This window comes from Chrysochloris asiatica, unplaced genomic scaffold (genome assembly GCF_000296735.1).
Source record: "Chrysochloris asiatica unplaced genomic scaffold, ChrAsi1.0 scaffold00137, whole genome shotgun sequence".
NCBI lineage: Eukaryota > Metazoa > Chordata > Mammalia > Afrosoricida > Chrysochloridae > Chrysochloris > Chrysochloris asiatica.
Genome location: NW_006408655.1, coordinates 1,464,831 through 1,480,553, shown reverse-complemented (window position 1 = coordinate 1,480,553; position 15,723 = coordinate 1,464,831). Strand labels below are relative to the sequence as shown.

Sequence of the window (15,723 nt, the reverse complement as noted above, 5' to 3'; positions counted from 1 at the left end):
AGGGCGAGTTAATTAAATGGCCAAATATAGCAGGCTAATTTTTAAGTTGATAATTTTGTATGGCCTGTGAATTGATGTTATAAATTTTGGCAGAAAAAAGGATCCCCACCCCTGCATAGGGTTTCCAAGGCTGTAAGTCTTTATGGAAACAGACTCATCTTTTTCCCATGAAATAGCTGGTGGGTTCGAACTGCTGACCTTTCCATTAGCAGCCAAAACTTAACCCACTGTCACCAGGCCCCCTTCTTGTTTAAAGTCAATAAATAGCAAAGAGCATCAACTTAAGGTAGGCAGAATTGGAAACACATGGTGGTAGAGTGAAATGTGGCTCTTCTACCTTGAAACTCCCACCAAATGGCTGGGCTGTTGTTGGTGTTAAGTGCCTTCAGGTTGGTTTCGTCTCACAGTGCCCCTGTATAGGGTTTCTGAAGCTGTTAGTGTTTGTGAGAGTAGAAAGCCTCATCTTTTTCCATGGAGTAGCTAGTGGGCTCAAACTGTCAATCTTATGGCTCAGGGTCCAAGGCTTATATAGAATCACAGCACCGCCAATGTTGGGTGTTGTTGTTGTTGTTGTTAAGTGCCGTCAAGTTGATTCTTACCCATAGTGACCCTGGGGTTTCCACGGAGCAGCTGGTGAGCTCGAACCACTGACCTTGCAGTTCAAATGACTTTGCAGTCTGATGCATTAGCCAACAGCACCACATGAGGACTCCCAATCATGGGTTGTTGTTGTTATGTGTCGTGGAGTCAGTTTCGACTCATAGCGACCCTGTACAGGGTTTCTGTAAATCTTTACTGGAGCAGAAAGCCTCATCTTTCACCAGCAGAACATCTGGTAGTTTCGAACTGCTGACCCTGAGGTTTCGTAACCACTCTGCTACCAGAGCTCCTTGAGAAGACGTGCAGTGAGCCCTATCAGGTGCCTAACCATGGACTGTGGAGAGTGACACACAATCAAAGTAGTGTCGTGAACAGCCACCTTTGAGAAGGGCACTGTTGCTTCCCAACTCTGCTAAAAATTCAATGGGTTAGAGATTTGGTTGCTGTCCTTGTTTTCGAAGAGGGAGATTGAGCTTCTGGTAAGGCTTCAACTTTAATTTTTTTCTACTACGGTTATGCTTCCAGTTACTACAAATTAAAAAATTCAAGACTGTTACAAGTTTTACTTCCTCAGCCATGACTGAACCAGGAAGAACCAGTTCAAAGCCCTATAAGTAGTCTGAACATGGTGTGACTTAGCATCAACAGTTAGAGTTCTACCAGGTTGAAAACATCTCTAAAAGTCCAATGTAGCTATGTTACTTACTTATGACTGATAAGACCCAGAGTCACAAATAAAAACATCCCAATCAGATAACAAAAGTCTTTGAAAAACAAATTTAGGATGCATTCGCTTGTGACGTGACCTTAAAAAATATGTTTAATTTTTGTATGTGAAAATTACATGAAAAAATTAGCTACAAGATAGAAAGATTTAATTTCTGGGCTATAAACTTTTTTCTTTCTTCCTTGACTCTTCTTTGCACCCTAGTATAAAAGATAGAATGTGGAATTCAGATTCTAAATTGCAACATATATTATCTGTACTGCAAACTTGTGGATATTAACTGGGTATATGTTCATTATTTAATTTAATTCATTTTCTAATTTCAACAGAGCAATGGAGTCCCTGGCTGACACAAATAGTTAAGCACTCAACTGCAAATTCTAAAGTTGGCGATGTGAACTCACCCTGAGGTGACTTGAAAGAAAAGTCTGGCAAATTTGCCTCTGAAAGAACACAGTCTTAAAAACCCTACAGAACAGTTTTACTCTTCTCACCTGAGTTTGTCAGGAGTAGGAATTAACTTGATTGGGAAGGGGTTTGACTGAATGTTTTAAATGAGATCAGTTTATGGCAATCGGGCCACACCTTTTTTTATCAGCTTCACCTTCACAAAACTCTCCCCACACCTGCTGTTTATGGAGTTGTCTAGCAGTTAAGACAGTGTTAGACCTGCAGATGAATTCTCTGCTAACTGAGGTGAGAACACTGTTTTGATGCATGGAAATACTGCTTTTTAAAAGGGAAAGTCTCCTGGCAGTTTCTCTGTGAACTTCTATGGCAGCTGAGTTAGAGGTCATGAATATTATATAAGGACTGTCCATGTATTCAAACCAGCATCTGCAAGCCACATTCCCATAGCAACACACATAGATTTTACTCCTCTCAGACAGGGCGCAGCCAGCACCGAGATTCTAACACTACCTTTATTTATTTACTTATTTTAAGCAGGCAAACACAGTACTTAAGTCTTTTCAAAGCACACCCTCGGAAACCCTGTACAGGGTCGCTATGGGTCGGAACCGACTCGAAGGCACTTAACAACAACAACAATTTCTTTCCAAAGGAAACAAATAACCTTGTTAAAAGATGTTCATTCAGAAGCTATTGAGTATCATACAAACCAAGACACCTTAAACTTAGACAACAGTATGTGCTTTAGAAATAACTGCTATTTGGAATGACGATATAGGGAATAGTTCAAATACAAATCGTGAGGGTTAAATAAAACACACTCTGAACTAAAATATCTAGCTATACATTTCATAGCTGATTTCCAGTACCTTTCCATCATCTTCGCATTCTATTTTCTATGAACCTTTTGAGACCCCCCAGTACAATGAGCTTTGGTGACACAATGGTTAAGAGTTCAGATGCTAAGCAAAAAGATCAGTGGTTTAAACCAACCTACTGGCACCAAATCTACTGGTGTGGCACTGTAGGGTAAGCACTAGACTGCTAACCACAAAACCACCAGCTGCTCCCTGGAAACCCTAAACAAACTCCCTATTAGTCAGAACCAACTCAATGACGCTTAAAAACAATACTACTACTAGCTCCACAGGATAGCGACATCTGGACATGCTCCTATAAAGATGGCGGTCTAGGAAACCCTATGGGGCAGTTCTACTCGGTCATATAGTTTTCCTATGAGTTGGAATTCATTCAGCACACAGGAACAATATCCACCTGTACACACTTTATTATGAGGGGATGGAAAAGAAAACGTCTCAAGGAAAGGAATTGTTTTTTTTTTTTGATCAGTAAAATCCTCCATGGCTTTATTTTCGAAATGCATAATGAAATTTCTGTTTTAAAATCTAAGAGAATACTACTAAGAAACATCTGTAGAGTAAAATTTGGGGAGAAACATGTACAAGTATAAGAAAAACATGAGCCTGAAAAAAGTTTGCTTTTTTTTTTTTTTTTTCTAAAATGGAGCGATATGGTTTACTGGATGTGGTTTTTAATCATCATACATTCAGAGATTCCTTATGAACTCAGAATTTATTTGTGCATGCACATAAATCATGGAAACAAGTTGTTTGAATAAAACAATATAAGCTTAAAGACCATTCGTATATCTTACTTCCGTCTTCTAGCAAGGAAAGAAATGAAGTCCCATTTCTTATTACCTCCTTTAAACCAGACAAAGAATAGACCAGATACAAACGTTAGGTCAAACTGCCACAGGTGGCCCATCACGGACAGGGCACAACAAAATTTGCAAAGACAAATCTTGGCAGGAAGACATGGTTTTACCTTGGCTTTTTCCAACTGTGCCTGGGCTTGTCGCTCTGCCTCTCTCCGCACTGCCTCCCGGTCTTCCTCCAAAGATACATCAGAATCAGATGGACGACTGGTGTAGGAGTCTGCCGAACCCTGGAGAGGACAATTTATATTTTATAATACATTCAATCTGTGGTATTTGCAATGGAACGTTGTCATTGACATGACAGTTAGCTTCCTTCCTGGCTTGTATTGTAAATTCCTGAAAGGAGGACAAAACAATCCATTTTGTAGCAAGCCATCTACAAAATAATGCTGTAGTTTGTAAAACATTCAACAATAAACAGTTCTATCTACAAAGTTGCTGTTCCTTTGCAAGACTCCATTCTAATTAATATCCTTGCTAGAAGCTAGACAAGTTATTTTATATTAAACTAACTCAATGGTGCAGTGCAGAGCTGAAGGACACAGATGGTTTCAAGGATAGCTTCCAAAAGAACAATCTACACACTAAGGCAGGTATGAAGGATTCGAAAGAAGATCAGTCTAACAACAATAATTTTTAAAAAAAGGTCAAATAAGTTATAAACTTGAACTCTTCAAACTACCACTACCATGATATGACTTCACTTTAATCTTAACAATCATTTGATATTTCTCTATTCACCTGACATCTATTCATTTTGTCCTAAGACAAAACTGTAAGACACTGGCAGCCAGCTTCATTCAATCTTTAAGCAAGGCATTTCTGAAATAGTTTTAAATTGATATTGAATAAGTAATGTCTACAGAAAACACTTGCCTGGGATATTTCATATAGTAATCCATCATAACGTAGGAAAGGGAAAAATTATAGGAATCTCCTGAGCTCCCTCTCTTGAAATCAAGATCAAATTAACTAAATCAAACCAGCCTCTGCCTCCTTCACTCACTGTAACAACAGCAGAAGCAAAGGCAGCATCATGTCTCCCCAAATGAAAACCCTGGAGCTTACACAGATATCAGAATTCTTCAGCCTTCCTCCTTTGGCTCTTTTCAGAAGTCTGATCCAGGTGGCCTTCATTAGCCAGACAGCGCCTTTAATGTCCGCAGCTGCAGCCCCGGGCACAGATCTTTAGAAGGCGCCTGCACGCAGCCGAGCCCTGGAGAACCCCGGCTCTTTCCCTAGCCATGCTCTATGCAAGCACCTCACTACAGTCCCTTTCAGCCCCCGGGGCTTTCACTCCCTGCCCTAGGGGAGTCCAACCAAATGGTCTCTTATTTTCCCGTTCAAGAAGGGAAAAAAACAAAACAAAACAAAAAACACTCAAATGCTTTCTGTTGCTTTAAAAATAAAGAACAGTTCAAGTGCATTGAAAGAAAGGTAGTAACTCATTTTAAACTTGGTTCATTTTACTACTCTAAATGTTACCTTCCTTACTCTTGCATTTGTTAAAGGAAATTAGTTGTAGGAAAACCTTGTTTTTTTTAAAAAAGAAAACCAGTGCAAAACGTATGCAGTGACATTTGCAAGTGCAAAGTTCAAGCCTTATCTTTAAAGATCTGGAGGGGGAGGAGGGAGGACCCACTCATTGCATTGGGCATGCTCAGTGTGTAGTCTTTTTACGCAGATGCTCACATCACACTGTTAGTCTATGTCAAATTGCCATTTTACATCTGAAGTGTAAACAGCTGGAAAGGTCTTTTGGTTCTATAGTAACGGGCACATGGTATATGCTTGTCGTGTTTCTGTTTTAGATGAAATATCCTCTCAGAGGAAAAAGCATATCATCTTTTCATTGAATGATCACTTTTCAACCCCTCTGTTACAGAAAGTATATCTTAGCCAAGAGACATTTCACAGAAAATGAATATTCTAGACAACACCGCACTGCAAAAATCAAATCATGTTTATCAATTATCATAGAACACTGCTCTTTATTGCTTGTGACTTCCCAAACAAGATGCAAGAGATACGAATTACCCATTTAGTATTTAGGACATGAAAGTAATCACAGTTCTTTAAAGCAATGATTTTAACCAAGCTCAAAATTACTTTGAACTTCTATTCCAACTGAGAAACTACCATTAGAAACAAAGTCACTAGAATAAATAACAGCGTGGGTTGCTATAGTGCTAATCATGAAGACATTTCAAAGCTTGCTTGATTTATTAGCTTGAGTTAGAGTTATAAAATAATTTTTTACAACCACTTTTCAGATAAAGTAACTGAGAATTGAGAGGGAAAGATTCAAGACTAAAGTTTTGAGGGGCAGCTACCCATTTCCTAGTCTAATGAAATACATTTTAAAATATACACTTCCAGATTTCTTAAACATAAATTTCAAACTAACACTGCATTCCAAAATGCATTTATTTGTTTGAATGTGAGAAAGGTTATTTTGGAAGTAATCTCATGCAGTGAAAGAAAGGTGGTATTAAGAAAATCTGTCTCCTTTCTTTCCTCCCTCTGACTTCCCTCCTTCCACCTTTCTCCTTTCCTTCTTTTAGATTTTAGGCTAAAACCAATCTTTATGACATAAATGTTAAACAATACCACCAGACAGGGGCTTCAGAATGAATGTTATAGATTAAATGCACCTAACAGCCTCGGAAACCCTGTTCAGGGTCGCTACGGGTCGGAACCGACTTGACGGCACTTAACAACAACAACAATTGTGGTTTTATACTATAAATAAATTAATTATTTATAATGATATAAAAGAAATGTTAAATTCATTAAGGGTAGAAAATGCATTGAAATCCTTTGCTCAACCAATATTTACAAGGGAAAAATGAGCTTTTCTGCAGAGACACACGTAGTAAGATACTCCTAATCTTCACTAAGGCTTCTTATAACAGAAGTAAGAGTAGAGTATTACCATGAATTCCATTATCTGTTAATTCCATGTTTCCCTATAAAGGGCCTAACGTCCCATTGTTGCCAGTGTTGGCATCCTAGACCTAAGCACCCTGCCAAAGTTCAGGCCACACCTTATTACAAAGTTTCTGTCCTTAAGAACCCCCGAAAGACAGGGAGAACATAGCACATACCTAATTTTGTGTGATATCATTCCTTTTAAACAAAATTAATTTTTTAAAAAAAATTAGATATAACTTTTACTCTGCATAGTCATTTAAAGACTTGTTTTTAAGCATAAATAGTTAACCAGTTTTTTAAATTTTCTACTCTGACTTCAGCAATGATGTTTATAATATTTGCAAGGATTTATTAAACTTTGACTAAATTATAATATGAAGTCTGACTGTGAATGGAATTTCAGTGCAGTTTAGGTTGTTGTTAAGTGCTTTTCTAACTCATCACAACACTGTATAGGGTTTCATAGGTGCAGCTGTTGAGTTTGAAATGTTGACAATGTGGTTAGTGGTGCATTGCTTATCCTACAGCACTGCAGTGTAGCTTATAGAAGAAACCAAATTACTGTAATTTCTTGTATCTATAGTAGTGTATAAGGAGCTCTGGTAGTGTAGTGGTTTATGAATCGGGTTGTTAACCTCTAGGTCGGAAGTTCGAAACTACCAGCTGTTCTGTGGGAGAAAGAGAAAGCTTTCTGCTCCCATAAAGATTTGCAGCCTTGGAGACCCTGTTCAGGGTCACTATGAGTCAGAACTGACTCCACAGCACTTAACAACAACAACATAGTAGTGTACATTTTACAAATTCATACTTTTCATCATAGCAGTTACATGTATCTATTATAAGAGACACAAATAATCACTTTAAATTCTCACAAGCAAAGTTGTTGCTGCTAAATGCCATCGAGTCAGCTTACACTCATCGTGACCCTGTATAGGGTTTCATAGTAGCAGCAGGTGGATTTGAACTGTTGACCTTGTGGTTCGTAGTCCAGTGCTGATGCTATAGTGCTACACCAGAAGCCACTATTAAATAGCATCATCATGCTTCAGTCTCCAGAGTTCCAGGATTTTTGAAAGTCACCCTCCCAACATGTGCATTACAATTAATCTCCCTCCTTCTGGGAAAGTAGATTTATGCCATTTAGAAGTGATATATCTAATTATGCGTTTGCCTTCAGTACCATATGGGCTTTCTGGGTCATCGTGCCTCAAGTAGCCTTCAGTCAGTAACAGCTGGCAGTCAATTCCAGAACTCCAGAATAGGTTCATCACAAGATGTACCCTTGATCTCTTGAGTCCCTATAATGTGATTAGTTGGTCTTTTGTAGTGTTTGTCCTTGTAGGTACATCACATTTTCCATTAACCATATATTTTTTCTACATCTTAATATTATCATTCCTAATTGCACAGTTCCAAAATGCAATTTGCACCTAATGTCTACTAATAGTTCATGTCAGGATCTTCTAATTTTATCTTTAGACCTCACTCTGACTTTGCATTCTTTTACTTATAGGAAGATTTATGAGGGGTTTCAAGCAGTTCATAGAAAAATTTCATTATCTTTCAATTCCCTTTTCTATGAACTTTTGAAGCCCCCCCCCATATTTTAACAAGATTAATTTATTCTTTATTTGCTTTTTAATTTCTCTCTTTCTCCACTTTAACGTGGACTATGTGGTTAAGAATCGGGCTGCTAACCTCAAGGTCAGCAGTTCGAAACTACCAGCTGTTCCATGGGAGAAAGATGAGGCTTTCTGCTCCTGTAAAGATTTGCAGCCTCGGAAACCCTGTGCACGATCACTATGAGTTGGAACCGACTCCACGGTACTTACCACCAACAACAACAACATGGTATAATGGAGTCCTTGTGTGGCACTGTGGGCTAATGTGCTAGACTGCAAGGTAGATTTGAACAGCAAGGTTCAAGTTTACTAGTCGCTCCTTGGAAACCCTATACTATGAATCAGAACTGACTCCATGGCATTTAACAACAACAACAGTTGTATTGCAGGACTTCTGGTGTGGCGCTGTAGGATCAGCACTGGACTTCAAACTGCAAGGTCGCAGTTCCAATCCACTATCTGCTACTTGGAAATCCTATATAGGGTCATTATGAATCAGAACTGACTCAACAGCACTTAACAATTGTATAATAAATCATTTTCTTTCTCTTCTGAAAAAATGTTTCCTACTGCCAAACACATTTTTAAAGTTCACTTTTTGATGTAGTACTCTACTGTTGCGACAATCAAAGATGAGGAAGGCTAAGTCAAAAAGTAGTGCTACTAAGATTCCTGTTCATACCTGCATAGGTTTGCTCCAAACAAAACATATTTAAACAGGTTTGTGTGATCAGTGGATAGCGTCAGACACATTCTCTCATTAAGACACTTGCCTTAGTCTCCCTAGGGTGCCTCCAAAACAAAAGATCCAGTCAAAACTCTGGCTTCTGCAGGAATCCACAAGGCCAGTTCAGTTTAAGGATGAGAGGTCAACTCAGAAGGCTATAGTGACTATGTTTCAGGATTGCAAAGGGGTAAGCTTGATAGATTTTCTCAAAGAATACAGAGTAATCATGGAGGCTTATTATAAGAAGATTTTAGAAAATTGCAGATAGCATTGGTCAGAGAATGGCCAGGAAAGTTGCACTGGGGTTCCCCCACCACCACACACCTCTGATTGCAACAATGCATCTGCTCATTATTCAAGGGTATTGCTATTGCAAGGACTGTCCCTTATTCCATCCACCCTACCACACTGATCTTGTCCTTTCAGACTTCTTTTTATTCCCAAACTCAAAGAACTTTTAAAAGGAACATGATTTGAGTCACTCAACGATGACCAAACTGTTGTTTTGATTTGGTGTAAATTGAAGAATGCAGAATTCTTCAGGGTCTGAGCGATGGAAACACCACCTTCAGATTTATATAGAAGTAGATGGAGAGTATGGCAACAAACAAGAGCTTCTCATTTTGGTATTTTTGTTTAGTAAGGATTTCTATGATTTTGTAGCAATACTTATTTATTTTTTGGTCAGTTTTTAAGAGTGTCCTTATATTTTCCTTCCTTAAAGCAAAAAGTGTAAAAGTTGTAAGGCTACTCAGGAATAACATTTTGGATTTCTAATTGCGTTATCCATTTCTGTAGGAAATCTTCACTTGAAGTCTAAATCAATACTTTTGGGCAAAATCAATTTCCCATAGATTCCCAAGACTACTCTGATTCTAAACAAAGCTATGACCTGCCCAACAGCCTTTAGACTTCAAACCACCTCGTCATGAATAGAACTAGGCCATTACTTTAGCTGTTTCCTCCTGACTTACCAAGGGGCAGATACCCCATTGTCATATATATTTTTGTCAGGCCCACATATTTGGCCCACAGACTCCTGAGGTCAAAGACGAGGGAGAAGGGGTCTTGTCTTGTCTGCTGGCTGAAGGAGTGTGGAGGAAATAATTTGTTCATTTCTCATATTGTTGTGTTCTCACAGATTGGAAGAATTCACTTTTGTTCTGAGGAGAGATCTAAATCGCTAAGAAATCTGAATGTTACCTCACTGCTCTATTGATTTCACTATAATTTGACTATAGTTCACTGATAATAAGAGTTCCTGATTCTAAAAATTAAAAAAAAAATTATATAGGCTGGTGAGATGAAACAAAATGTTATTAATATTGTATAAGGGGATTTCAAAAAAGTTTGTGTAAAAATTCCATTTTCTTTTCATTCTATCTTCTCAGAAACTTTTGAAGCCCCCTCTATTTCAGTTTGCAAATGTCATGTAATTACTATTCAAATCCATACAATAATGTAACTCTCAAATGCATTGAGTTTAATGGCAAAATATTATCAAAACTTATGATAATACATATGTACTATATATATGAAACTTTTATGTGTGATATTTTTATGATATGCCAAAGTTAAAATGTTACCTTCAATTTTATCAAAAGCATAAGAAAATGTATTAATGTTTTATAGCATACAAATGTACTGATGAAGAGATTCAAAATTTTAAATGTATCTATTGCATAATTAAGATTTTGGAATTGTGCTAAAGGCTGGAAATAAAACCGAAAAAGAGTATTACATCATGTTGTTGTTGTTGTTGTGAAGTGCTGTCGAGTCATAGAGCTTGATATTTTAGTGGAAGAGAATGAATTAAAAGGTGCTAACAGCTCTGGTAGGAGCTCTGGTAGCGTAGTGGTTACGAATCGGGCTGCAAACCTCAAGGTCAGCAGTTCGAAAACCAGCTGTAGCACAGAAGAAAGATGAGGCTGTCTGCTCCCGTAAAGACGTACAGCCTCAGAAACCCTGTACAGGGTCACTATGAGTCGGAACCGACTGCATGGCACATAACAACAACAACAACAACAGTTGCTCCAGAGTCCTGGTGTTTATGGGCTAATGCATCAGACTGCAAAGTTGTTTGAACTGCATGGTCAGTGGTTCGAGCTCACCAGCTGCTTCTTGGAAACCCTATACAGGGTCGCTATAAACCCTATACAGGTCACTATAAACCCTATACAGGTTGCTGGAAACTCTATACAGGGTCGTCAACTTGACGGCACTTAACAACATCAGTCACTCCACAGGAGAAAGAAGGAAGATGAGGCTTTCTGCTCTCATAAAGATTTACAGCCTTGGAAACCCAATACAGGGCTGTTATGAGTTGGAACCAACTCCATGGCACACCACCACCATCAGAAAAATGGATTCCTGTGTGGCGCTGTAGGATAAACATATGGACTGCTAACTGCAAGGTTGGTGGTTGAAAGCCCCTAGCTGCTCTTTAGACACCCTACACACTATAACCGAAATGTTATGAGTTGGAAAACAAAAACAACAACAAACATCAGAAAAATAATTGCTATTAAAGTAAAATAAACTGAGATTTGAGACGAATGGCAAGGAGGAATGTGACTTTAGTTGCGTTCATTGGATGACATTCAGAGATGATAATTGAACTGAAACACAAAGGATTAAAAAAATAACAAGTTAGCCCTGGGGTGTGTTGAGAAAGAGAAATGCATGCAGAGAGTATGTTCTTGCTGTTGTTAAGTGCCATCGAGTCGGTTCCGACTCACAGTGACCCTTATAGGGTTTCCTAGGAACAGCTGGTGGGTTTGAACTGCTGACCTTGCAGTTCCCAGTCCAGTGCTGATCCTACAGCACCACACCAGAGAGTACAGCATATGCTAAAGGCCCTGGTAGCATAGTGCTTATGAATTGGGCTACTAACCTTGAGTCAGCAATTCGAAACTACCAGCTGTTATGCAGGAGAAAGCCTTGTAAGATTTACATCCTCGGAAAGCCTGTACAGGGTCATTATGAGTCGAAACCGACTCCATGGCACATAACCACCACCACTACCACCACCAAAGGCCCTGAGGATGAAAAGTGCTTAGAATGCTGGAGTTACTAAAGCAAGGTCAGTGTAGCTGACATACAGAGAACAAACTAGAATTTGGTGAGAAAGGAACTTGGAGAGAATGGAGGCGAGATACCTCTAGGTTTTGCAGGCTATTCCAGAGGCTCCTACTCTAAAGTTTATTCAAAATGCGATTAATCTCCTGAAGATTCAAAGCAGTGTAGGGTTGTAGTCTAACTTAAATGTCAAGAATAAAATTGTATTGCTTTGTAGAGAATCAATTGGAAGTAAACAAAAGTAGACCTGGAAACACCAATTATGAAGCTGTTTCAGCTTCTAGGTGAGGGAAGATGGTGGTTCAAACCAAGACAATAATGGTCAAAATGGAAAGAAGTGAATGAATTCCCAGAATCAGAGATGAGCTGGCAAAACCAATTCTTCCTTATAAGTCGTTAAACATTAAATCTAATGTAAAGAGAAATCAAGTAATTTCCAGCAATAGTGAGAAAATGAAAACACTACCATTTTGCTACCATGTGGGAAGATTTATTTTAGATAGATTTCACGCTTCTCTATCCCTCTTTCTCTCTTACACCCCACATTGATACATATTTGAGCATACTCCATCTTCATTTACAGGGCATCACCTCATAGGAAAGAAATCTCCGTACACATGTTGGCTTCTCTCAATGAGGAGTGGCAGTTAAGTTGTTGTCAGGAAATGCCCCACTATTGGAAAAATCATGTCTTCTTAGATTTAAACAGGTTTCTCTGATTGTCTTTCTTCTAAAACCAGGATGATCTTTTGAAGTCTATGTTGCAGACCCTGTGTAGACTATACAGGCCACAGGCTCTGAGGAACAAATGAGGCCACTGGAAGTCAATAGCAAATTGTTTTTCATCTTAATATCCAGTTATGTTTTATTAATTGCAGACATGAAGCCCTTGATATCCACAAATAAATGTAATATTTTCCTAAAAGCCAAGACTGTAAAATTCTAAACAGGCAAAGTCCTTCCCTCAGAGAATTCATTCAAGGTAAATTGGGTGGCTCCCCGATCTGTTCTAAGGACAATAGAAATGTCCTCCCTAAAGTGTTTCCAGGTGCTGCCTATTCACCCAGGCGCCTCTTTTCCTGAAAAACCTGGGCTGGGCAGCTGACACAATGGGAATCCTCCCAATCCTCCCTTTCCTCCCTCCATTTGAGGCTAGGTGCTAAAAGGCATGTTTATTAAGCTTGAGAAACCAAGTTGCTGTTGTGAGATTCGAACCTGCAAAGTATGATGTAAAGTTGCCTGAATGTCTGGAAAAGTAAGATTGACAGCCGTACCTTGTCTTAGTCTCTCCTAGCTTTGTGTAAAGTACCTCCCCTAAATAAAAGGAAGGCGCAGAACGAATCCAGGTGCATTAAGACTGGCAAGGCATGCATTACATCATGCAGGGGGCTCAGTCTAGCATTGCAACCATACTGCCTGTTTAGCTAAGATGTTTACTATGCAGGATATTACGGCCTTCATGGCTGAGATGTTTGCAATGCAGGATCTGCCTGATGCCAGTCCAGCATTCACTCTGGTTTCGGAGTGTCTCTTTGCCTCTCTCTTTGCGTCTCTGTGTCTGTTTTGCTATCTTTATCGCCGCCAGGTATCTCCACCTCATGAACCGAACCCCTATGTTGAGGCCAGTCCCCGACAAGTCTAAAGACAGTGTATTGCTGAGATTGTTCCATATTATGTTAATAATTAAAGCAATAAGTTTATCAATAAGATTAGACTAAGTAAATGACAATACTAGTTACTGCTTTCTAATGAGTGCCAGCACTGTGCTAAGGGATTCACAAGCATTACCTAATTCTCAAAACAACCCAGTGATATAAATACTATTATAATCTTTATTTGTACCAATGAGAAAATCGAGGCATAGAAAAGTTTAGTTACCTGGACAAGTTATAAAGCTAATAATCAGTGGAATAGAAGTCATCTTTTAGCAATCTGAATTCAAGTCCCATGCATGTACCAGTTCAGAAGCATAAAATAATAAATCTCCACATGCAACTGGCATAGCTATTCACGGACAACCCAACATTCCCATCTGCCAGTCACGGTACAGCCATTTCTATTGACTACGAAATGTCATCATGATAAATTCTAAATTCTTAGCTCTATATTTGCTAAACTTTGCTAAACCCATAAAGAAACAGTCTTCTCTCATCTTTACAGATTTTGAAAATTTATCTTCCCAAAAGGCACAATGAAGCCATAATGGGGTATAATGAAACAGAAAATTCACATTCATCAATGTAATGCTGTTTTGTGGAAAGAAGGGTTCTAAGAGTTGGCTGCTGCCCTGAAATTTTCAGCACTTCAGAGTATCTAAAAATTGTAAAGTATTATTTTGCATTACTTATCTACAATGAAAAGTAGATAAGTAAAATAGGAAAACAAAGGAAGTCAAGACGCTGGCTATTTAAATGTTTCTCTCTTCCCTAAAAATGAATGTAACTTTGGCAAGCTATCTCTCAGTAGCATCCTTGGCAGCCAGCTAATCCTGGTTGATGCTGGCTAGAATTCAAGTGTCTTCTAAATAACCTTATAGTTCAATAAGAACAGTTGCTAGTTTTCAGCAGTGAAGTAGAAATTATTAAAACATACAATGATAGATTTAAAGCTCAGAGAAGTGGTGGCTAACTTACATATTTTAAAAATAACATGTTAAAACACTGTTATCCCCAAATTATTCCCTAAAGTGACGGTATGATGGGTGTTTATATTTTGTAGAAGTGCTTCTGCCCAATATTCATATTTGCAAACTCTGACATTGTCAAAAACAATCATTTAGAATAAGTTAAAATTGGATGGCAAATTTTAATATTATTTTGTGTACTGGATTTGGGGCATAGCTTAAATATTTCCTTTGGTAATTATAACACAATAGCATGTGTGTATGTACACAATTATAATATAATAGTGTGTATGTGTGTAGAGGCGTGCTCCTAGGTTTCTAATGTATAGTTGTTGTTAAACACCATTGAATCAATTCTACCTCATAGCGACCCTGTATAGGATCCACTTCTGAGGAGTTGCTGGTGAGTTTGAACCTTGCAGTCAAATGCTTAACCTACTGCAGCACACCAGGACTCCAATATACAGTTACTGGTGATAAATATTTCTAATGGAAAATTTTAGCTTTTCCATTATAAAAATGGAAATGGGTAGGAAAGAAGCAGAAAATAGATTGGTGGTCAATGGGAGTTGTACTCTTTTAAAACATTGCTGAAAAAAGTAAGTGGGGAAAGGAGTGATTTATTCTGGATTAGGACACTCTGGTAAGGGGATTCATGGTAGGTATAGATACTACCAGAAATCCTATGTGAATATCACTACCTTTGCTTTCCCTACTGAATCATGCTTACCAGCATATATGTTATTATTTGTTGCTGTTAAGTGCTGTCTAGTTGGTTCCGACTCCTAGTGACCCTATATAGAGTTTCTGAGGCTATAAATCTTTACAGGAGCAGAAGGCCTTATCTTTCTCCTGCAGAGCAGCTGGTGGGCTCAAACCGCCTACCTTGTGGTTATTGGTCTAGCGCTTATTCTATAGAGCCACCATGCTCCCTGATCAGCATACTTGCATGCTATTATTTTCCTCATTCTAAGAAAACCAGGTGTGGCATTGTAGGATAATAACTATACCACAAAGTCAGTTTGAACTGTAAGGTCATTGGTTCAAACTCACCAGCTGCTCCTTGGAAACCCTATATAGCGTTGCTATGAGTCAGAACCAACTCAACAACATCAAGAAAACCTTGTGTTGATTCCAGTTTCTTTGGTAGCTCCTTCCCCATGTCTTGCAGAAAAGTTGCCTAGAAATAGCTGCATATATTCACTACAATTCCTCCTTTTCCGTTCTCTCTTAAACCTACTTAATAAACCCCATAATCAT

The 15,723-nt window shown here is 38.6% G+C and overlaps 1 protein-coding gene across 9 annotated transcripts in view; it reads right to left on the bottom strand.

Moving 5' to 3' along the window:
* The window catches only part of CACNB2 (calcium channel, voltage-dependent, beta 2 subunit), a 494,901-nt gene that overhangs the window by 166,904 nt on the left and 312,274 nt on the right, over positions 1-15,723 (bottom strand). For 7 of the 9 annotated variants that reach the window (XM_006869879.1, XM_006869883.1, XM_006869881.1 and 4 more), the window contains exon 3: positions 3,587-3,706. In XM_006869879.1, the coding sequence (XP_006869941.1) occupies positions 3,587-3,706 (120 nt within the window). Of the gene's footprint in view, positions 1-3,586; positions 3,707-4,547; positions 4,990-15,723 lie in introns of those variants that run through there. The other 2 variants (XM_006869884.1, XM_006869887.1) reach the window with 2 other exon arrangements.